The sequence below is a fragment of the Lepidochelys olivacea genome (genome assembly GCF_965140295.1).
Source record: "Lepidochelys olivacea isolate rLepOli2 genome assembly, chromosome: 2".
Taxonomy (NCBI): domain Eukaryota; kingdom Metazoa; phylum Chordata; order Testudines; family Cheloniidae; genus Lepidochelys; species Lepidochelys olivacea.
The window spans coordinates 131497714-131523294 of NC_140412.1; the positions used below are offsets into that span (position 1 = coordinate 131497714).

General features: G+C 39.6%; 1 protein-coding gene across 2 annotated transcripts in view; it reads left to right on the plus strand.

Annotated features, from left to right (window-relative positions):
• CDH12 (cadherin 12) overlaps positions 1 to 25581 on the plus strand; it is an 852174-nt gene that overhangs the window by 679195 nt on the left and 147398 nt on the right. For both annotated transcript variants that reach the window (XM_084620075.1, XM_084620076.1), the window contains one exon: positions 23236 to 23530. In XM_084620075.1, coding sequence (XP_084476201.1) covers positions 23236 to 23530 — 295 coding nt within the window. The remainder of the gene's footprint in view (positions 1 to 23235; positions 23531 to 25581) is intronic.

The window sequence follows — 25581 nt, forward strand, 5'->3', positions numbered from 1 at the left end:
TTCAACTTATTCAGCTTATCAAAAAGAAGGTTGAGAGTTGATCACTAAAAATGGGGGGAGGCTTCAACCTTGTTGGCAAAGACATAAGATCCAGTGGCTGGAAGTTGAAGTTAGACAAATTCAACCTTGAAACAAGATGCAATTATTATTTTTTTACAACTTTATCTAAAGCAGCAGAGTCTGGCCACAGCTTGAGATGGGACATAGGACAGAGCAGACCAGTGCTCTGAAGTGGTACAGAGAATCCTTTTTTGGTTGGTTGGCTGTTTTTTGATTGATGTTTGGCTGGTGGGTCTTTCTCATATGCTCAGAATCTTACTGATTGTCAGATTTGGGGTTGGGTGATAACTTCCCCCCCATATCAGTTTGGCAGGGATCAGAAGGATTCTCACCTTCCTCTGATGCATGGGGTATGGTTTTCCTGCTGGGACCACCTGAATGTGTTTCAGGATTTGGTGGCATCTTAGTCTCTCTTGTTCTTTGTCTGTGTCAGGCAGCTTCGTTTTCTGAGGTTTGAAATATTTTGGTCTAACTAAAATCTTATGGCTTAATATAGAGATATCTGGGTGAAATTTAATGACCTGTGATATATAGGAGGTCAGACTAGATAAGCTGGTGCTCCTTTCTGGCCTTAAAAGCTATGAAGCTCTATAAAAAGGTTAGAGACTTTAATGAAAGCTGGAATTCTACTTTGTATGAACCAAACTCTGGTTTTGTTAATAAGTGGCTGATGCAAGCCCTATATGGATCATCAGTGGTTTGGGGCATTCACACAGCTGCTCCCATATAGATCTTTCATCAGGAAGATGGAAATGCTATGATGTTAGAGTGTCAGCTGTGACTAGTACATAGCATTAGGAGGAAGGAAAATTTATTTTATTTTGCTTTCATTTTTCCTGAGGTCCCCATTGCACCAGTAGTGAAAACATTGCTCTCAAAAATAGTATTTCAACCAGATTTTCATCTTAATATCCTTCCTTTACCTTACTGTGGTCTGTCTAATTCTGCCTTCTTAATGTACAGTGGATAAGTTAAGATACAGAACAAATGTATTAATCAGCATTAGCTAGTGTGGGCAGGTGAGGAAGTTAACTAATAAATTAGCAAAGAAAGCTTACTGTATTTATGAACCTCCAAATTCTAAACAGAAGCCCTAACACCTTCTTTCTGCTTTCCAGAGTTTAATTGCTTTCTATTATAACAAAAGCATCACCCTCATAAGGTTGATGTTGTGCAGGGGCACAACTTATTTGTACTTTTATAGCACAAAATTTAATGTTGTGACCAGTGCTTGAGATCCCATAACAGCAATATCTGCTTCCTGTAGATGTATTATTATAATGAAAAATATGCACTTTTAAGGCTCAGGTATAGTAAATCAAAAGCTCATTTTTGCTTAAATATTTTTCTTCAGCTATGCTGTATACTTTTTTTTTCAAAGCATATTTTACAGTGCTCAAAACAAGGCCAACTGGATGTCAATGAGTGATGACCCTTTGCCAAATGTTTCAAAATGTACTTTAAGTGAGTGCTTTACTTTTTCATGCTTTTAGCCAACCTGCTGGAAAACCTAGCATTTGGGCTACATCCTCTACTCTAACTGAGATCTGCAAGTGGCCCTCCATAATAAAGATGGTAGTTCTATTGTACAGAGACAGACGGGCCTGGAAAGGTGGGGGGATTTTGGCAGGAGAGGAATGGTGGGCAGGTACTCAAGGTCTGCCCTTGTTCTCACTGAAACAGGTAACAAAACTATCATTGATTTCAATGGTGAAGGATCAAGTCCTTAGAACGTAAGCTCTGTGGGGAAGGCAACTTTGTAATGTACATGATTAGTGAACAATGCCCCTCCCCCACGCCCGCCCCCTGAGCCTGGCTTGTGGTTTTCAGATGTTATCACAATATAAATGGTGATAAAGCTATGGAGCACAGCCTAGCAGGAGATTCCACAGTGGATGTGCAGTGTGGACTTTTGGAGTCAGATACAAACCTTGCCTCTTAAATAACATGAGCATTCAGACCTAGCTCCAACCCCTTTCGTTGGATTTGGCCCTTAATGTGAGATTGCTCTGATGAGAACTTTCATTATATAGAATTTCTTCAAATACATGATCATAAATCTTCTTTATCACATCTAAAGAAAAGTTTTATTTCCTATGTTAATGGAGTTACAAGCAATAACTTTTCACATTTTAATATTTAACTAGAATAATTCCCCTAAAAACCTGGATTTGCATTTTCTTACAAACTAATTTTCTCCAAACTCATTAGCCAATCAATGCAACCACCTGTCTCTCATTTAATTTGCATGAAATAAAACCAAAGTTAGTTTACGTAATAAGTTCCATGAAGAAATTGGGTCCTTACAGTAATTGACTTATTGTCCTCTGTAAATTAGATTTCATTATTTCCCATTGTTAAATAAGGCTCATTTTATGGTGCTAATATTGCTAAAGTAATAAACAAACATATGCTAATTAATTTAGGATTAACTAATCTGATTTCAAATGACTATCAGTGCTCTGTGATTTCATTAGTGAACATGTCGTTTCTTTGTAGCTGTCTTTTCAAGTATGGTTAAGATTCATTATCTTTCAGCAAGGTTGGTGTAATATGTTAGCTTAGCCAAGCTAATTTGTAGCGCAGGCTCTCTGTTCCTCAGTGAGTGAAATATATTATTTTCTCTATAAGAAGAATGCAGAGATTTATTTTTATCATAGATCTTGAGCATTTAGACTGATTATTTTTAAAGAGCAATCACAATATCCCCAAAACTAGAATCCACAGTTTGTATTCTAATATCCCTGCACTATTTTGTTTGTGAAGTTTAACACATTAGTGTGTCCAGAGGTGAGGCTTTTTGCACATAAAAGTACTTGCTTATAGCAGGCATATTTATTAATCTACATTTCCTTATGTGGAGTAAGACTCTTAAGACAACTAACACGGGGGCGGTGTTGTAAATCCATGAAAATGAAAACTCAGACAGCAATGGAAGTAGGTTCCTATGCTGTCTAGAAGGGGTCCAGCTCATGAACTCTTATTATCTAATAGTCAATTCTAATTTTTGGATTCAGACAGGCATGAAGAGCATCTATCTAGAGGAAAGGAGTACTTGTGGCACCTTAGAGACTAACCAATTTATTTGAGCATAAGCTTTCATGAGCTACAGCTCACTTCATCGGCTGCATAAAGTGGAAAATACAGTGAGGAGATTTATATACACACAGACCATGCAAAAATGGATGTTTACCTTACACATTGTAAGGAGAGTGATCACTTAAGATGAGCTATTACCAGCAGGAGAGTTGGGTGGGGAGAGAGAACCTTTGGAAGTGATAATCAAGGTGGGCCATTTCCAGGAGTTAACAAGAACATCTGAGGAACGGGGGGGGGGGGGGGGGGTGGAAGGAGGAATAAACAAGGAGAAATAGTTTTACTTTGTGTAATGACTCAACCACTACCAGTCTCTATTCAAACCTAAGTTAATTGTATCCAATTTGCAAATTAATTCCAATTCAGCAGTCTCTTGTTGGAGTCTGTTTTCGAAGTTTTTTTGTTGAAGAATAGTCACTTTTAGATCAGAGAGATTGAAGTGTTCTCCAACTGGTTTATGAATGTTATAATTCTTGACATCTGATTTGTGTCCATCTCTGGTCACTCAATTTCTGATCTAAAAGTGTTAGGCACTGTACAGGTACATAGTAGGACACTATTTCTGCCCTGAGGAGTTCATTCTCTCAAACTGTCCTTCTCACAGCTGTTACCAGTTGCTTATTTTATTGAGTCAGGGGAAACCCTGCTCTCCTCAGCTCTAGCCACTGATGCTGCCTCCAAAGCAACTTCTCTATTATAACCCCCAAAGGGCAATATCTTCATAGCAGTAGGAGAACTTGAGTCCTGATCCAGCCTCTGCGGCTAGAACTACCCAACTACTGCTCCCTTCCACCTCCAGTGCCTGCATCATCATCCAGGAGGCCATTAGAGCTCAGTTCCATCCACTCCAGCTGTTATTGCTGCCTCCATAGCAGCCTATCCCCTGTGGCAGCAATGAGCATCAGACATCGTGCCTAGTGAGGGAATAACTGAACTTATAAGGGAAGGAAATATTTGAATTTTTGCTGTTTTAAACAGAACAAGAGGCTGATATTAATGAAAGGATAATGTTACATTGTGACTTGTACCATTAACATGGCTCTATAGAAATTCAATCCCAAGAAAAAATTTTGAAGAGAAGTTCTGGCCCTGTTGAAGTTAATGGGAATTTATTCACTGATATCAGTGGGATCGAGATTCACACTTGGAAGCTCACCTGCAGTGCAGAACTAGTAAAATGGGGAGCTAGTAAAATGGAGTTACCAGATCTTCTCCTGTAGTATGATAACTCTGTGCTCCAAATAGTGTAATCTGGCTCAATCAAACTAGAGATATGCATGAACCAAATCCCAGATCTGTATCCTACAAACTTCAGAGAAGTGAAGATCTAGATTTAGATCTGAACTTTGTATTTTGGACCCATCTTTGCTAAAGACCATTCAGATATTGCATCATTCACTGATGTGTAGTTAAATACAATTTTGCAGCCAATTAATGTGCTTGAGCTACAGACAGATGCCAAGCTGAGGTTTTCCTGAGTACAGAATAAATGTGTGGAAAAAAGTAGAGACGCGAAGGGGGTGAGGTAATATCTTTTGCTGGACCAACTTCTGTTGGTGAGAGAGATAAGCTTTTGATCTTGTCTCTCTAATGTCCTGGGACTAACATGGCTACCACAACACTGCAAACATGGAAAAAAATATACTATTAGTGAATACTAATAATAAATGTAAGAATTTAAATCTTGGGCTAGATAGTACCAAAAACATGACCGATATCTTAGGGCCTGACTACACTTAAAATGCTACAATGAAATAACTCTACCCCTGCAGCCACCCCACTGTAGAGCTTCAGTTTAGACACTATACTGAATAGAAGAACATAAAAATGGCCATACTGGGTCAGACCAAAGGTCTATCTAGCCCAGGATCCTCTCTTCCAACAGTGACTGCTGACAGATGCTTCAGAGGGAATGAACAGAACAGGTAGTCATCAAGTTACCCATTCCCTGCTTCTGGCAAACAAAGGCTAGAGAACCATCCCTGCCGATCCTGGCTAATAGCCATTGATGGACCTATCCTCCATAAATTCTTTTTTGAACCCTGTTATAGTCTTGGCCTTCACAACATTCTCTCCATGACTAAAAATTAAAAAGGCGCTTAATTAATTAAAGGGCCCCCAAAATTGCTTTGCCCCAGACACCTTGAATCCTCTGGGCAGCCCTGTCTACATGGGGACTTAGGTTGTCTTAACTCTAGATTTTTCACACCCATAACTGATGTAGTTAAACTGACCTAATTTTCTAGTGAAGACCAGGCCTCAGTTAAGAAGGATGTAATTGCAAATAATAAGTGAGATACCTTAGGGTTTGTCTACACTGGGAACTTACATCAACATAGCTGTGTCTCTCCAAAATGTGAAAAATCCGTACTCCTGCGATGGAGTTATACTGACCTAATCCCTGGAGTAGACAGCGCTGGGTCGAAGGAAGAATTCTTCTGTTGATCTAGCTACTGTCTCTCAGGAAGGTGGATTAGCTATGCTGATGGAGAACCCTTCCCACTGGCATAGGTAGTATCAACATTGAAGTGCTTCAGCAGAGGTCTATCGTTTCCTCTGGTACAATGAAGTCTGCTTAAAACAACAATCCAAGGAACTAAAAAAGCCTCCCTATTTATTATGGGATTTGGGTGTCATATTTTTCTCTGATTATATATAAGCAAAGTTCTTCTTGAATTAGACAAGATGGGCAAAGGGTGGCAGAAAGGAAACATTTATACCCATTTTGTTGATTATAAGCCAAGGCACAGAGATTCTGCAGCTTGCCCAGGGCCACACAGTGAAATCTTTGACATGGTGGGAAATTGGATCCATATCACCTGAGTCACAGCCCAGTGTCTTAGGCTATTGCCGAAGCTTGCTTAGGCAAGCCTATTGTCTATTTGTGTGGAAGCACGCTATTATGTGGGAACTCTTGGAGTTAGGCGCAATGACTCTCACGGCACGACTCTCAAAGCTCAGCAGTGTGCTGTTGCTATACCACCCTTTGACAGGGGACAGGAAAAGCTTCATCATGTAAAGTGTCAGTTCTTCTTGCTGTGGAAATGGAGGTGGGGGATTAAGACCAAAGCCCATTTTTGCCCCCTCTGGAGAGTCTAGCGCCAGTAGGGCTGCTAGAGTCATGTGGACTGTGCCCTCCTGAAGTATAGGAGCTGTAATTATGTCTAATCCTACACAGAGAGGCACAAGGGAGGTTTTATCCTTGCACCACCATGCAGAGTTAAGATCTAGAGGATCTTGGCTGGTAGACTATTTTGTTTTAATTTTTTACCAAGTGTTGGATTAAAAAAGCTGAGATAGCGTGTGAGAGAGATTTAGAACGCACTATGTTGTTGGGCGGCAGATCCTATTTTGGCCTTACTAAAGTACTTGACAATTTCTCATTATTATATTGAGTAAAATTAATTTTTCAACTTTGTGATAGAATATAAACTGATATTTTGTTCCTGGGTCAAAAAGAATGAGACCTGGTCGAATTATTTACAGTTCCAGTCCTTGTCAAACTGTGACAGGCAGATTGAAGCAGAATTTTTCTCTTCCCTACATGTTCTGATATGTCATTATCTAAAAAAAATGAGATGCTTTAAATGACAGCACTTTAAAATGAATGATTTGCATAACATGTTTTTAAATTCAGTGGTATGGGAGGAAAAGAGATATTGTATCTATTTGGAATGTAATTAGTGAAAAGAGTAATTAAAAAAAATAAGAGAAAAATTGCATAGCTCCACATAATTCAAATATCAAAATCAAGGACTCTTAATCTACGCCGGCCCAAATTAAAAGACTTTTGCTACAGAACACCATACTATCTTAGTAGAATTTAACAAACAGAAATAACAAACAAACCAATAAAAGATTTATTTGCTACTTAGTCTCAATCAATGTCAAATTAAGCATAATTTTTTATAATCCCTTTAAAATCTTTGACTTCTACAAATGCAGTGGGTTTAAATCAATGTTGTATCAGTGCATGCTGCCTAGGGTGACTAGACGTCCCGATGTTTAGTTCTTTGTCCCGTGTCCCAACCGATGCATGGTCGGGACGCCATTTGTCCAGATACTGCAGCTTTGGCCGCTCCAGCCTTTTTTTCTTTTTGCTTCCCCCATGTGTCCCAATATTTTGTCCATTTCATCTGGTCACCCTAATGCTGCCAAGAGTGTGTTTACTGAAAGGGAGTCAAGGGACCGCACAATTCAGTGCAAGTCTCTCTCTCCATCTTCAAGTTAAAGGGATCTTTTCTTCCCTTGATGTGGGAAGCAAGGCTCCCATTCACATTAGTATGGGTTGAATATTTTGTCATGGAGATTCTGCTGGAACTTTCTCCTGAAATATAGTCAAGTAACATGCTTGCATTCTGCCAGGCAAGCCACAGTTTTCAACAAAGGTATATCTGTGGAAATACAGGAGAATTCTCTCCGGTAATCTGTGTCCCTACTTATCATAAAAAGAAAAGGAGGACTTGTGGCACCTTAGAGACTAACAAATTTATTTGAGCATGAGCTTTCGTGAGCTACAGCTCACTTCATCGGATGCATACTGTGGAAAATACAGAAGATGTTTTTATACACACAAACCATGAAAAAATGGGTGTTTATCACTACAAAAGGTTTTCTCTCCCCCCACCCCACTCTCCTGCTGGTAATAGCTTATCTAAAGTGATCACTCTCCTTACAGTGTGTATGATAATCAAGGTGGGCCATTTCCAGCACAAATCCAGGTTTTCTCCCCACCCTCCCCAACAAACCCACTCTCCTGTTGGTAATAGCTTATCACAGTATGCATCCGATGAAGTGAGCTGTAGCTCACGAAAGCTTATGCTCAAATAAATTGGTTAGTCTCTAAGGTGCCACAAGTACTCCTTTTCCTTTTGTGAATACAGACTAACACGGCTGTTGCTCTGAAACCTTACTTATCATAGGGGAAACTGGGACTTCAGAGATTAAAAGGAGATGTTTTTTGTGAGTACCACACCTTTAAATATGTAGGAGTCTCCCTGTCATCCAGAGTGGTAGCTGTGAGGCAGCTGTCATTTTGTTTTCTCTTCAGATGCAGAATGGCACAGAGCAGATCGCTTTGTTCTTTCTCTCTCTCTCGAGTATTATATTTTTTCTCTATAAATCTCTTTGTCGTATTCCTTAATCTGAACTGAAACACAAAATGTAGTTGCCTTAAATGGCTCCCTACCTGAGGTAGGGAGACTTTTGTACATTTAAAGGTGCAGTGCACACACAACAGTATGACATTTGGAACCCTAAGACTCCCTCAGTGCCAACTGGCACAGGGTCTACTGTTCTGTAACAGCAACTCCTCTCAGGCCTGACAAACTCATTGCACCCAACATGCTGCTTTCATATTATTTATCCAAAAAGCGTGTGGTAAGGTATCAAACAAAAGCCAATGACACACGGGTGGTTAATATCATTGTAAAATACTGTATAAGGAGTTGTGCATACACACTGAAACTATGCTTTAAAGTCTATAACAAGGCAAAGCTGGCAACAGGTTTTCTGCCTGACAAAGCATGTCTATTCACCTATCCCTATCTCTGCTGTAAATTAAGCATTACAAAGCCAACACAGTGGATTCTCCAATTACATGTGAAATTAAACAGGACAAACAGGTTGATTGTGTGTGTGGAGAGGGAGGTTGTGAAACAAACAGGAGTATGGGAGGACACCTTGGAGCCAACACCCAGGAAGAAAACCATGGGGGTCAACCTGTTTTAGGAGGAAAAAACAATGATTATTGGAAAATATAAGGAGACACACACACAAACATTTTGTCATCCATTCACAGAGGAAAGCCCTTGAAGTGTCTGGGGTATTCATGAAAACTTGGATCCTGGTTGTGACTGAAAACCAGCAGCTCTGTCAAAGGCTGAATCCTTGAGAGAAAATATACTGTATTACATGGGAAAGGTAACTATTGCTAAGTGTAGACCTAGGATTGCATGTTACAAGTTTTCTTTATATGTAACCTGTTGCTCTTGTTCTTGCTTACTAGCTCTTCAATCTTATCCATTGTTAATAAACTTATGTTCATTTCCACTATAAGTACATTCCAGTGCTGTCTTGTTATAAAAATGATCTGTCCTAAATTGTACTAGTCAAACTGTGTATACACTCTTTCATCAGTGACCGCTTACCTGGTAATTTCTATGAGTGTCCAATGACAGGGCTGAATCCTACTGAGGGAATGCTTTGGCGACTCGGGGGGCTTGTGTGCCTATTACTAAGCTGAACATAGAGAATGAGGTCTGCAGAGGCCTGGAAGACAGTGTTTGTGTGGCCAGAGGCTGTTGGTTTCAGGGAGCTGAGCTACAGCAGAAGCAAACAAGACTGCTTCGCAGTAAGGGGAGGTAGGGCTGAGGTGCCTCACAAATCTGGGTACTTCTGGAGAGTCATAACATCATTTCTCTTCAGGCACCTACATAGCTACAAGGATGCAAGCCTTGAATTTCAAGGTCATTTATTTACCTCTCCTGCTTAAATCTAGATCTGTGTAATACTACCTAGCTCTTATATAGTGCTGTTTCATCAGTAGATCTCAAAGCCTTCAGTCTTTAATGTATTTATCCTCACCACAACCATGGTAAGGAAGTACTATTCCCTCTGCCCTTTTTACAGATGGGAAACTGAGGCACAAAGAGGTTAAGAGTATTCCTACACTTCAATGTAAGCCTGTGCTTGAGCCCAGACTCATCTACACTGCAATTGTGCTAACCTGATGCTCTGATCCAGGGCCTCAGGACCCTGCAGGGCTGGAGGGTCCAAGCTCTATTGCTTTGCATCATAGATGAAGCCCCACTTGACTTGTGTCTGGGAATTATCTGGAAGCGTTCCATAATTCCATAGTACAACTTCCTTAGTCCTCTCTATCCCAACAATCTGAGACACTCTATTGAAAATGAAAGCCCCCCTCCCCCCTGGCAAATGGCAGTAGAGCAGGTGAGTGTTAACCCATTCTCTTCTGATCACCGATCTGTAAGCACACCATCAGAGAGCCTCCTGGGTTTGCAATGGAGAGTGAACCAATCAAGCCTTTTGCCAAGTGAGCTGTTTCCTGGTAACATGCAGGGTGGGCAGTAAAGTTTTCCCACAGTGCACCACACTCCTAGGGCTAGAGCAGCCACATTTGTGGCGGGGGGGAAGAGGGGCGGGAACTAGGAACTCTGCGGTATGGTTAGTTTGACTCAGGTCTGCACACTGCAATATATACACCAGAGCCCTAGGTTCGAGTGCAGGGTTGAAAAGTCGTGACATAGGGTTCAAATACAATGTAGATGCTCAAGCTCAGGGTTCCCTAGCATGGGTCTGCTGACTCGAGTCCACAAAGGACGTCTGTGGCAGAGTAGGGAATTGAACCTGGGTCTTCCTCTAGGCTAGTTCCCTAACCTCTGGACTATACTTTCTCCCTTAGAACTCAGAATTTGGTCCATTAAGGAATTTTCACCCTTTGGTTGTAATAATCCCAGTTCTTCATTGGTTTACATGTGATCATTAACATTTCATATTTTTTATTTATGTTAATAGATGTAAAAAAATTCTAGATCAGAGTGGAGGTCTCATGAATATTACTTTATCAGCTGAATTTATTATTTGTCAATACTTCATACACTGGACACATGATGTTATTCCAAAATAATATTAGCAGCATATTTTAGTGGCCTAATCCTGCAGCTTTAACAGAAGTATTCCCACTGAAGTCAACAGTACAATTCATGTGAGAAAGGAAAGGATACAGGATTGGGCAACTTTTATAGGTGGCCTAAGCAGTTAAATCTAATGGAAATAATTGTTTCTGATCATGACCCATTATGAGATGATGTGCAAAATCTCACACAATCTATAATTACATATAATTTGAAATCTATGTACCTGCCCATTGTTGTTAATGATATTTTCTTTGTAAAACCTACATAGTTAATAGATTAGGAATGAGGAAAAGAACATACGCTGACATGATTTTATATCTTATAGCTTAAGGCATCCATACAATATCATTCTGCAGAAAATGGGTCTCCTTCACACAACTTTGAAAGAAATCGGATTTTGTAATTTCAGTACATGATCAAAAAGACATCATTTTACAGTGAAGAAACCTAACTTGGCCAGCAATTTACTTTCAGTAGCAACTTACACTACTGTATTCCTCCTTGTTCCTATCTTCATGAGCAACTGCAAACTCTTTTCACAAAGAAAATCATCATAAATATCAATCAATTGAAATCTGTCTTCTAAACATGTGTATTTTAAGTTTTCATTATAGATTTAACATGTTTCATATAAGAGCTTTGGAAGTAGCTCCTATATATTTCTATTATATTCACTCGGGCCTTATATTTACATACATAATAATTTAATGTCTTCATAATTTATGTATGTGTTACAGCAGGAGGCATGCTGTAAAATTATATATATTGCTAGTATTTGGGACACAAAAAAGTGCAGAGGAAGACCCAGGTTCAATTCCCTACTCTGCCACAGACTTCCTGTGTGGATTCAAGCCATGCTTCAGTTTCCAATAATTCACTTTAAACTTGGGGTTGGTTTTAAATAAAACACATGAAACAATCTTAAAACCTATTTTTGTTTTGTTTTAATTTTTCCCACCAGGCCAGGTGCAGTCTGACCTAGTTCTGATATTCATACAGTGAATTCTGTTACAATAAGGAAAGAACTAAGCGCATTATTACTAAATAAATAATTGTACTGCAGCTCTACACTTGCCATTTTAATTATGGCAAGGTCAACAGGTTTTCTGTAGACCCAGGCCATAACAAACAACATAAACATGGAATTCAGTTTTAAATTCTGATTTAGTACATGCACTTTTTTCAAATAAGAAATAAAAATTCTTTGCAGGGTGATATTTTCTGGTCACAGCTGTGACTTCCCTCACCCCCACCCCCAGCCCCTTTTGAGTATCGTAGCCATTCCTCTATTTCTCAGCTTTAACCATCAGAGTTGAGTTCTTCCCTACCCACTTGAAATCTGGCTAAATACTATGACAGAGCTGAATGAGGCCTGATCTTCCATAGGTGTAAATCAAATAGTCTGATGTCATTGAAGGTACTGATTTATATAAGGTGAGGATTTGGTCCTGACTTTTCAGCCACAAGGCAGTGTATCATAAATTGCAGGCCCATGGTAGTGAGAATTTTGGACAAGGCCCCATGTGCTCCACAGCATGCTGTACTTAATTCTTTATTAGGTCCCTGTTTTCTGTAGTACTTTTGTGTGGCTGACTGCTAATTTTGGTGGCTATTTCATATTAATGGAAAAAAAATTGGTTTTTTTTTAAATAAATAATTATGAAACTCATTAATGCAATGAAATTAGGAGCCCCTGTGTAAATTATTGCCATTACATCCCCACTTGGAGAAGTCAGGGAGATCATTGCAAGATGAGCACAAATGCTGGATGTTCTGCTGAGATCATCAAAAGTGAACTAGTTAACAGAGCGTATACTTAAACGGGTGGTGGAGGAGGAGGCGTGGGGAGTGCAAGTATCTCTTTGCTGTTAGTGGTTGTAATGAATGCACAATGGCCTTTTGAAGGTTCCTCCCCTCCCCCCCAAACCTAATCTCAAGAAGAGATAAGCACCTGCCATTTCCCACTGACTTCAGTGGTATCAGACCCTTTTCAAGCTGGTTGTAAGCCAGCACTGAAAGCTTGAGTTGATGATTGGTTATTTGTACAGCATCAGAAGCAAACAGCCTAGGTCAGACTGCACCTGACCTGGTGGGAAAAATTTAAAACAAAACAAAAATAGGTTTTAAGATTGTTTCACGTGTTTCATTTAAAACCAACCCCAAGTTTAAAAGAGAATTATTGGAAACTGAAGCATGAGGCTTGACTCTGATCTTGCTGTACACCACTGTACAGAAATGTGCATTGATTCAGTGAAGTCAGTGGAATTGCATTGTTGCGATCAGAATCAGGCCTTTGTCCTGCACTCAAAGCCCACATGGTGCTGCCTCCTCTTTTATCTCAAGATAGTTAAATTTAGCAAGTAAAACTTCAGAGCTCGTAAAGGTACCTTATCTTGTAGGCAACAAATCTATTTATAAAGTTATCTTGTCCGACTGTAAAGATTTTCAAATAAATTAGGTTTGTGCTGATGGGAAGATGTTGCTAAACACGTGCGGTAGTCTTCCACTTGCAGCTGCATCTTACAAAGAATACTGCATTACACATATTATAGTGCAGTCATTGTGGCCCTGATTCAGGAAAGCATTGAAACATGTGTAAGTCCATCCATATGCAGCACAATACTTAATTACATTCTTACCTTTTAGCATGTACTGAAAAATAAGCATGTGGCCAAGTGCTGTCCTGAACAGAGGTATTTCCTGAACTGGTGCTTATTTTAGTGACTAGCAAACCATATTGGAATTTTCCATTGAAATGTGTCGTTGTTGTTGTTGTTAAATATTTATATTGTCGTAGTGCCTAGAGGCCTCAACCATGTCAGGACCCCATTGGGGTAAGTGCTCTACAAACACATAGAAAATTAATCCCTGTTCCTAAACACTTACATTCTGAAAGACAAGACATAAGAGGTGGATGAGAAAAACAAAGGGAGTCAGGGTGACAGCAAGGGAGATGGGAATGACAAAAGTACACAAATCTTAGGATCAGTAAGCACAGCTTGCTACCTGACTAACCAGAAATAGACTGAGGCAGTATTGCAAATTCTTGACATCTTTGGTAATTTTTTTCTTAAAGGCTCAGCTCCTGGAGTCATGAGATTAAGTTATGGGACTTCTGGCTTTAATTATAAACTATATAAAAATTCTAGCCTTTACGACTGCAGAGGAAATCTTGGGAACATGAACTCAAAAGGCTGAAAACCAAGATGACAAAAAGAATTCAAAGCTTATTAGAAATAAAAATAATCCAAAGCTTATTCTTTTTGAAGCCATATGAATTGTAAGTCTATCACATGATTTTTGAACACTTTGGTTGGTAAGACTACCACACTCATTTTCATGGTAATTACCAACTACTCCATCTCATGGTCAAATCTCTCCATCACTACTCACATCTACTGGATTTGAGCTGAGATGAAAGTACCCCTAACAAATCTTATTTTTTCAACTAGAGATGAATGTTGGTATGGATTCAGATAAATCAAGCAATAAATGAATGTGTCACGGCTGTATTACTTGAGTACAGTAAAAATAATTTACTACCAGAAGTAATTACATACTTTATTAAAATAGTATTAGTAAGAACTAAGGTCAGATCATTGTCTCTCTGTGTGTGTATAAATGTGTGTGTGTGTGTTCCAATTTGAAATAAATGAGGAAATCTAGTTACAAAACCAGAGTAGAGTTGGCTAGAGTTTGGTAAGGTTTCTTATCTTGTTTGTTTGTTTTTTACTCTTTATATATTTCACTAGTGCTGCATTTTTTCATTTAGAGGTACATTTTTCATGTTTGTGGGTAATTATATTTTCATAGATTCTAAAGCCAGAAGAGACCACTGTGATCATCTAGTCTGACCTCCTGCATAAGACAGGCCATAGAACTTCCCCAAAAGAATTGCTAGAGCAGAGCTTTTAGAAAAACATCCAATCTTGTTTTATGTAGAACAAGTAAAATATGTATTTTTAGAATGTGCTATGACATGCATTATTGCTGCATGCTCAATAATGCAACAGAATGTAACATACTTGTGATTATGGAAAACATAGGCTCTAACGCTGAAATCAATGAGACTCCACAGTGGGTTCATGGGCCCATAAAGGTCCATGGTAGCTGATACCTGTGCAGTATCAGGGCCAGGTCAGATCAGGTATAGTGCTGTCTCTTCCTAATGTCTTTTTTTTGTAATCAATACTGTTATTAAAAGGCAACTGCAGTCCTTAATGGAAAAATTGGGGATGAATTGGTATACTTAAATTATATATAATTATATATAATATATAAATTAATATATATTCTATTAATTAATATAATTTATAATTGCTATGATTTAATTATATATATTATAGATATATATTAAAATATATAAATATATAATATATTTCCAATTTCTGCAATGGCCGTCGCTCACATAGCCATCTACTTCATCATTTTACCCGTCATTACACAACCATTAATTTCCCCATTCCTTGACTTACACAGCTAACTATTTCATGCTTCTACTCAAGCCACCATTCCTTATTTTCGTCACTAAGCTTCAGTTATGTTGCTTTGGTTACTTGGACTGGCATGGTTCCACAGCTTATTAAAGAAGTGGGACAATGGAGATATAGAGCAAGGAGGAAAATACCTCTGTGTGTGTGTGATATATCTATATCTATATCTATATCACATATGATATCTATCTATCTATCTATCTATCTATCTATCTATCTCACATATGATATATAAAAGAGAGTGGGGAAAGGAGGATCCAGCAGAAGGGATTGTGTAATAAAAAAACCAAAAAACAAAAAAACCTAGCAACAAGGGGCAAAGACTGAGAAGATTTAGGCATGGGCTATATAAAGAGGAGGTCTGCACTCACGTGTACAGGTTAACAATGAAGAGGATACACCTAACATACTATTTTGCATCCCAAACCTGCACTGTAATATAGCATCAAAAAGAGTTATTTGGCTATAGGAATTTTTCTCTGTACCCTTAGATAACCTTATGAAATTGGCTAATATAACCTTGCATATCAGACTATAACAAAAACTGCATCTATTAGTTTGGAGACTGATTTAGGTGTTTTTTTTTTTTCTGCATTTAGAGCTTTCTTTTCTTTTCCTTTCCTTTTCAGAACTGTTACTGAATTCAGTAGGCACACAAATCCATGAGGAACTTAATTATTCAGCATCCATATTGCAGCTCCTGAGCATTTTGTAAACTACATATAATCTTGGCAAGAGCATCACAGGCCTTGCACACCTTACAAAATGTGTAGGAGTCTATGGACAACTTAATTATTCAGCATCTGTATCACAGTTCCTTTGCTTTTTATGAAGTGCATTTGGCCTTTTGCCTACCTCAAGAAATGTGTACTGATCCATGCAGATTTGAAGTTGTGTTGACTTTCTGAGAGGATTAAAATAAACTATTCAGATGTCATGAATGGAGCAAGACTACATCTCCGAGGAACAAACATCCATATTACTGCCTGAAGACTATTTGGCAATTCTGCCACAACTCCTGTGCACCTTATGAAGTACGTAGGGCTGACACACTTGCTGAAGTTTTATGTGCTTTCCAGTGTAATATGTCCCATAAAGTGTGCAGGAATAATTAACATGCTGAATTATTAAGTTGTCTATGAACAGGTATGGACTTTGTAAGGCTGTGACACATTTGTTAAGTTTCTGAAGCAATAAGGTTCTCATTCAGCAAAGTACTAACACTTTAAGAAAGCTGAAGTCCGTCCTTGCTCAGTAAAACACATAAGCATGTACTTGTTTTACTGAAGTCAGTGAGATTTCAGCATGTGCTTTACTGGGACCTAATAGTCCATGATACTCCTGAGAGATCCATAAGATGCCAACTGTTTGTTCTTAAGTTCCTATTCCAGAACATAATACTCCAGCACATCTACTTTTTCTCAGATGTTATGAGTGTTCTTGCTCTTTTAAAGTTCAGTCTTGCCAAAAATCACTGTGTATGGAGGAAACATGTAACTGTTTTCCAGTAAGGGCATAAAAGGTATTTCTAAAAGTTAAACCGCTTGCATTTTGCAAAAGAAGGGATTGCTCCTTCATTAGGTTGTTTGGGACTGAGCTTGCTTCCAGGTATTCATGTTGCTTGTTTGGTAGCAATCACATGAGGTATAACCAAGGATATGTATTCACATGGGGTTAAAGGATATGGAATACCAAAGACAAAATCCTGACCCTTCTAGATTGGAGATTCCTTCTTTAGAAGGATAGCACAAATTCATTAACAGAGGCAGCAGCCAGAGACGTTTTTCACCAGTCAAGCCTTGACAATGTTCTACTGAAGCTAGGAGATATTGTAGAAGAACTTGATCTCCTGCTGCAATTAATTTCATCGGATGACTGTATGGTGCATATGACTGTGGATTCACTGTTCTAGCAGTCATGAAGTCAAATGCCATGACTCTGTTTTCAAAGGGAGTGAGCAGTTGTATGACCAGCCATTACATTTACTGCTAAGATAGTAGTAATCTTCTCTCATTTTTAAGGTCATGAGCTAATTGCCTGTGAGGCTCAGAAAAATAAATTCTCCCAGATAAACTCAATGTACATATGCATTACATAGGTGACTGTGTAATGTGGTGATTTTCACTTCCTCTGAAGCAAAGTATTAGCTACAAGATAGCAGCCTAAGGTGGGATGCTAGAGTGGTTGAAGAAAATCCTGATCTGGTTTGGCAAATCCTCTATGGAAGATATTCACTCTGTTTAATGGGGTTTATTATAAAATAATAAATTGACAAAGGATAATCCATTTATTTCTAAGTACATTTAGCAAAGGCACTTAACAAGTGTCTCCATGATAGCAACTGTATACAGCTGATATTTTTAACAGCCAGTTCACCAGTGGTACATGTCCTTTTGTTGCATATATCAGTAGATTATGGTATGATGTGTGTGTTATGATAAGTGATAGATTCTAGAGTTCCTTTTATTAACCATTGTCTTTATTTGCTGTCATACAGAGCAATATTCATGATTTTCTGCACTAACAGTGTTTGTTGTAAGAAATCTTTAATTTTACATATGGGAAAGATTTGCCTAAACAACAATGTGACATTAAAATTTATCTCTATGTTACTGGGATACACAGAGCAAGAGAGCTAATTTGAATGAATAATGCTGGGTATGAATCCTTCATGTGTTCAAAGCTTCATGGCTTTTTTAATACTTAAAAATTACAAAGAAAACATGATAGCAAAGGAAATTGGCATGGATGTATAGTCACTGTATAGTAAATTCAGGTCACTCTAATATTTAAACAAAGCTGATGCTTTGAGTTAAGATTTGGGGGGAGGGGTCTATTCTCCTTCCCTTTAGCTTTGCTCAAAGAGCAGAAAAGCAGGAGATAGAAAATAAGTAAAAGCCACAAGAAAAAAATGGAATGAAACAAAATTACTGTTGCACACAGTGATAGAAAAAGCACGCTCTCAAATTTTATGTGCACTTTTCAACTCTGACAAGACAAGGATAAATATCTTTTCAGTGCAGTACACTTTGAAACATATAAATCAGATACAGAATAGCAAGCACTTATTCTGTAGACTAAATTGCTTTCTGTAAAGTTTAAAGCAATGAAAGTCAAGATCAGCCTGTACTCTTGTGCAAACCCTGCAGATCCTAGTTTTCTCTCTCTCTCGGCATCTGATTTTCACGCACCATCTGAGCTGACTTGGGGAGCATCAACAATAACACCACCACCAATAGCAAACAGCTGTCTGGATGCTGCAGATCTATAGCTCCATCACCTACACAACTGTGTTTTTGTTTTTTAAATAGCTTGTTATTTGAAATCTAAGTGAATTTGGAACTCAGATAGTGGTATTAAGGCTAGGTGATGCTGCTCCTTAATGTGCTTTCTCTTTTACTGCTGGAGAATTTGGTTCAGTTGAGATTAGTGATTGTTTATCATATTTAGGGAGATGCTGTGTATCTACAAATCACCCCATAATTTGCATAGCTCAAAATAGACTGAAAGTAAGTGCTAGGTCTGCCCGTTGCCCAATGTTGGATTTCATCAGCAAAATCAAATTATAAAACAGCTTGATGAAATAAATGCAATGGGCCTGATCCTCAGCTAGTGTAAAACAGCATCACTCTATTGAAATTGATGGAGCTACACCGACTGGTGATCTAGCCCATTGCTAGTATGGAACGCAGTGAACATATTTTTGACAACTGAACTTGTAATGCTGCCAAGTATAATGCTTGCAAGGCCTATTGCATGTGAACGAACCACATTAATTTGCGGTTGTACTTCTCTTCCAATATAAGCTTCTTTTCACTCGACCATTCTCTCAGAAACCTTTATTCCCCCCCCCACACACACCCCTGGCCGCCATACTTTATATTTTTCTCCCATGGCCAGTTTTCTGCTCAGCAATTTTTCATTCCTCTCTGGTAGAATGGAGACTCATAGCTACCATGTACTGTGATGTCTGATCCATTATTAGCCTGTCATGGATTCTCCAACTGGCAAATAGGAATTACAGTCAGCCATCCCTGATCTAAAGCCAGAGGAAGTGGAAGAGAAATTATGGTTGGTGTGGCCTTTGAAACTAATACCTAAACTGTATTGTTAAATGTATTCACCTAAATTTGGGTTATTGCTGATTATGTACTCTAGCATATGACTTTTACAAACAAACTCTGTATTTATGGATAATCTAAGCACTATACCCAGATGTACAGACACTTTTCTCAACCTGTGTATTACATAATGTTTTTTTAACATTAGCTTTAATAACATGTCTATACCTAGCACACAATGGGAGGAACACCATGCTAAAGTGGTGAGGTAATTTAAACCCCACCTATAGGGCAGCTAGATGCAGGGTCAGGTACCCATTACCTCAGAGAAGAGCAGGGATGGGCTAAAAAAGCTTAGGAAGGGAAAACTGTGTGTGAGTGCTCTTTCTATCCCACAAACCATGACCTCCTCCTGAGTCACAAGGACCTAGATTCAATTTCAAGAGAAGAATGGGCTATAAATGTTAATAAATGTCTTTACCGCTTCCTTTGTAACTCAGCTTCTTGCTCCATTACTGAAACCATTTAGCTAGTTCTCAGTAATGCATTTTTGGTATAATTTACTTTCACTTTCCATGTTTTCTCTATTGTGTTTTGCCTTCTACAATGCATAATATAAATAAAGCCGATAGCCATAATCTCCTGAGTGCACCGTTTAAGGAAATGCACTCTGAGGCATCTTGAAAGCTCTTTTCCAGGCTATGTCTATTACAGCAGATCTGCTTACCCCTTATTAGATGGGACTAGGAGCATCTAAAATGTCCCCCCTTGTTTAAGTCTATGGCAAACCTGGGAGTTCATACTACTGTGACATAACTTTGGGCATCTGTTAAAGTTTTCTAGCTTCATCTTACATATGAGTGTGAATCCGATGTCAGCATGTAGAAAAGAAACCTGATGATATTATTTATTGTTACTATTGTGGTAGTTCCTGTCCCCACAAACAGGAATTAAAGCCCCATTCTATTTGGCACAATTCAAACAAATACCAAAAAAGATGGTCCTTGACCCAGAAATCTTGCAGTTTGGGTTTTTCTCCCATTAAGAACAAACAATTACCATTCCAATGGGCTAGCAGATGTGTGGAAATGTGAGGCAGAAACTACTGAGTTTTCCCCAATTTTCCCTCTGAGGGCAGCTCTATACTACAGATTTACAGTGGCATGACTGCACTGATGCAGCTGCACTGCTGTAGCACTTGTAGTGAAGATGCTCTAAGTCGATAGGAGAGAGTTCTTCTGTAGGCTTATGTCACGGAGTCCCCAGGCAATGCTCTGGAACTGCTCCCTACGAAGCCAGGCAGGACTCTGGTGAAGTCTGCTCTCTGTGAGCAGACTGTCTTCAGAGCAAAAAGCTCACACCGCTTCCACCTTCCTGGGTCTGACCTCAGAGCATTCAGCATCCTCTGCCCCTCCGTGCACTTCCCACAGCAAGTCCCCCCAGGCGGGGTCCTGGGGAAGCCAGAGGGCCCTGCACCCCAACTTCGCAGTCAGATGTGACTCTTAGCCAGCCAGTAAAACAGAGGTTTATTCGATGACAAGAACACGGTCTAAAACAGAGTTTTTAGGTACAGAGAACAGGACCCCTCAGCCAGGTCCATTTTGCGGGGCAGTGAGCCAGACAACCATGTCTGCACTTCACTCCACGTCCCCAGCCAGTCCAAACGCAACTCACCCTCCAGCCCCTCCTCCTCTGGGCTTTGTCCCTTTCCCGGGACAGGAGGTCACCTGATTCCTTTGTTCTCCAACCCTTTAGCTATCACCTTGCAGGGGGGAAGGGCCCAGGCCATCAGTTGCCAGGAGACAGAGTGTTGGCTATTTATAAAAGGTACACTGGCCCTTTTTTCTGCAACAATTACACCCCCTTATCCCACCACCTAGAGACTTAAGAAAGGCATAGGGGAAATTGAGGCACCCCTACAATATTCAGAGGAAACATTAAGAACAGTCCCACTTCGTCACAGCTTACTAACTCCTCCTCCACGAGAGATGGTAGTTATGTCAGTGGGAGAAGCTCTCCCACCAACATAGCGCTGTCCACACCAGTGGTTAGGAAAATATAACTGTGTTGCCAGGGTGTGGATTATTCACATCTGAGAGACATAGTTATACCGAATTAATTTTGTATTGTAGACCAGAGCTCTGTGGGGAAAATCACTTAGATAAGGTCTGCACTACCACCACTTATCCTGGCAAAACTTATGTTGTTCAGGGGTGTGAAACCCGCATCCCTCACCCCCACCCCCCCAGAGCAACATAAGTTTCGTCGGCATAATGTATGCACAGTATGCACAGAGCTGTGTCGGCAGGAGAGCTTCTTCCGCCAACATAACAACCGCTGCTCATTGAGGTGAGTTTACTAGTTTCTCCTTAAACCATCGCTTCTGTAAATCACCAGCACATTTGAGCACTTACAATAAAACAAAAGTAGGTGTTGTTTTTTTTTTTGTTTTTTTTTAAAGAAAGTGTACAGATTTAACTAGAAATGAGAGAAAATGATGGAAATAAATGGTTACAATACAAAGCAAAATAAAATAAAGCAAACTGGATCTACATGTATCAATAGTTACCTTTCCTATCTAATAAAGTAGGTTTCCCCTCAAAGTTCAGTCTATTGCAGAGTTGGCTGGTTTCACGGGAACAAGAATACAAATATTCATGATTCTCTTCCCGCCCAATGCTCCACAAGGGGCTTCCCCATTCCAGCAAATGGATCCATAGTGCTTCTCCCTCCCTGTGTTATACTGAAAAGAGTCTTTTGTTTACAGTCACAGACAGGGTGAATCTCTCTCTTGTTCTAAAGTTCTTTTTATCTGCAAGTTGTTTTGATTGTTTGCCATTTACTGGGAAACCGCCAGAGGCAAAATCCTAGTATCACACAAGGCTAAACAATTGAGCTTTGCGTTGCGTCACTAGCTAAATAGGGCAGGGGGACAACTTCTCCCTGCCCAAAAGGGCCATCACCGAGGCTAGTTATCCACTACTGACTAATTTTTACTCCAAGTCCACAAAGCATATTTTATTTTATTCCTAAAAATATTACCCAGACATACATCTTGCAATGATTCTGAATCTGGACAAGTTACAAGCTTTCCGTAGATACTTTATGGGTAAATATCCTGTAAGATAGGTGTTTGGTGTAGTGAGATTGTCAGGTCTGAGGTGAGAGATGTTTGCAAAGAGCAGGGGGCCCTTTGCCACGGGGTTGCTGTGTCACAGGGTATAATGAAACTACTGTAGTTCACAATAGGGAGTGTACTAAATGATTAATATTTGAACATTGAAATCAATGGGGTGGCATGGGTGTAAATGAAGGCAGAATCTGACCTTGAATGAGTTCTAATTTCAGCTTCCTGGCTTCCTTAGAACCAAGTTATAATACCAAATTCAAAATTGAATTCATTATGCCTTTTAAACCAAATTTGGAGTTTAAAACAAACCTATCATCTAAAAGCAAAACTCAGTCAAACCATCTGCATGTGTGTAAAAGCCAAATTAATGTTATGTGTTTGACACAAAATCACAAATCAGCTCACGTTTGCTCTAAACTTGGCTCAGGTTTGCTTAAAGTGGTAGCAACCTTCTGATGAACTTGGGCTTAGGTTTAAATTTGTTGTCAAATTCAAAACCTGGTGCATTGGAGCTTTTATGGCAAGGAATTTGCATGGCTCTAATTAGTTAGGATTTTGAAATGCTTCCTTCCTAGATATTAGTAACTGATAAAAATTATCTTTGGTATATTGCCAGCCATTTCCTCTTATACCTTGAAGACATTAAGAGGGCACAAAATAATCTAGCTGTCTTCCAGCACAGAATGACCCATTAATATTTTTCTCTCCATTCCCCTCCCCTTCTTTTTTCTGTTAAGCTTCATTCTGACTTGGACAAGGGAGCGGGCACTGTTAAATACACCCTCTCAGGAGATGGAGCTGGCACGGTATTTACCATTGACGAGACCACAGGGGACATACATGCCATAAGGAGCCTTGATCGAGAAGAAAAGCCTTTCTACACACTCCGTGCTCAGGCTGTGGACATAGACACCAGGAAACCACTGGAGCCTGAATCAGAGTTCATCATCAAAGTGCAGGACATTAATGATAATGAGCCAAAGTTCCTAGATGGGCCGTATGTTGCCAGTGTCCCGGAAATGTCTCCAGTGGGTGAGTAAGGAATATATACCCCTTGATAACTAACTAGATCCTACTTACTGGTTTTCAATGTTAATTTCCTACAGAGGAAGCTGCAGGGGAAATTTAGCTCCTAAAATTCCTGGTTAGAACACCGAAAATTGCTGGGTTTGTTCTTAGGGATATACATATTTCAATTTTATTTTAGCATTATCTTCTTACATTCAAGTCTCTTCTCTTCCCCACTGTTAATGTATAAATGGCTACCAAGGGATTTAAGTTATAGCCTGCACTGGGAAGGATTTGGGGTAAGTATGTTTAGGGCTGTACAGCAGTAGGAGCCAGGATAACTCAAACAAAATGGGTCCATGGGCTTTGGGAGGAATGCAAACAGGAAGGATGTTTGCACATTGTGGTGTGCTCTCTCCTTGCACCAGCTCAGCTGTCCAGGGCAGAGGCTTAGCACAGAACCATGGCACTAGCCTATCTGCTCTACGCGGTGGTGCTAGATTCACACAATTTTTGCACTCAGGTGATTATGAAAGGTGCCTGGGCATTGGTACAATGGGGAAAAGACTCTTGGTGCCTGGTCCCCACTACTTTGTGCATCCATTAGAACAGCCACAATCTGGCTCTTAAATGGTTACAAACTGTGCTCACATCAAGATCAGCTATCCACACAACCTGGGGATAGAAACAAGGATTTCAGTTCAAACAAACAACAAGAACCAATTTCTCTCCCAAGGTAGTACTACCTGACCAACAACCATTTTGCTTAGTTCTGATTTATGGGACAGGGGGCAGAAGCTTTCACATATCCATGTCTAGGGTGCCTGGTTGCTGCTGTTTATTACCCTCTTTACTGACTCCAAAACTGCTTTCCCTGTTCCGGGCACATTCACAAATCAGAGTTGCTCATCACCTCCTAGGCTATAATTTAAAACTCCAAGTATGAACAATTGCTAAGGCTTTCTAACTCTGAAACTGTAGAGACAGCTTTTCCTGGCCCTCTAACTAAACAACACATATAATGGAGACTGGATAGACTATTGTGGGGGCAAAAAAAGGTTAGCCAGTTACCTAAATTGTCCTATGGAATTAACTGGGATGTGTATGAAATTTGTATATGTAATATGATCAGGCAGTCAGATCATGTTATCATCCTGACCTAACAAGTAGGTTCAGAGAAGTTCAGTAAGTTATAAAAATGCACATGCAGTTCAATTAGTTAATAATGAAAAGGACTGGTTAGATTTGAGTTCAAAATATAGTTCCCATGAGTGGATATATCAGATAGTAAATGAATGCTAATAGGATATGACCTTATACCAAAAGACAAAAAGAAATGATGACCAATAACACGGTTTGCATGATCAGGGAATTCTTTTCTTTTTTCCCTCTATTGTGGATATGTATGTATAGAAACTAACAAAATAGAACCAGGTGTCTCATTGCATGAGGAGCTGCCTTCAGATTCTGCTGTATAGTATGTCTAATACACTGCACTAAGCACTGTGAGCTAGATTCACAAAGGGGCTTAGGTGCCTAACTGCCCTCATAGATGCCCAAGTCCAAAAAGTAAGCACTACTGACATTCAAATATCCACTGCTCTGCTGCTGCCTAACCCAGTAGGCACCTAAATCCTCATACGTGCCTAAATTTCCACTGGTATGCCTGCCCAAAGCTGCTGAAGTTCTCACAATGGTCCTACAGCTAATTTGAGCTGCTTGCAGTTCTGGGACATGCATAAGCCCCAACAGGATTCTCAAACTAGGTGTTCCCCTACCTATCTTGTCTGTGGGGTCTGATCCAATAGGCATGCACTGAGCATGCCTAACCCTCCTAAAAGACAGCTGGGGGCAAGCAGATCTTGAATTTTTGAGGCTGGTCCATGGATGTGTCAGCAGAACACCCAATAGCCCAGTAGTTAGGGCATTCATCTGGGATATCAGAGTAATAGGTTTGAATTTCCACTCTGCCTACAAAGACGCATTCTCTACTGGTATCCTCATATCAGGACTCCTTGTTCTCCAGTTGTTTTCTCTGCCTCTAGAACAGTGGTTCCCAAACTTGTTCTGTCGCT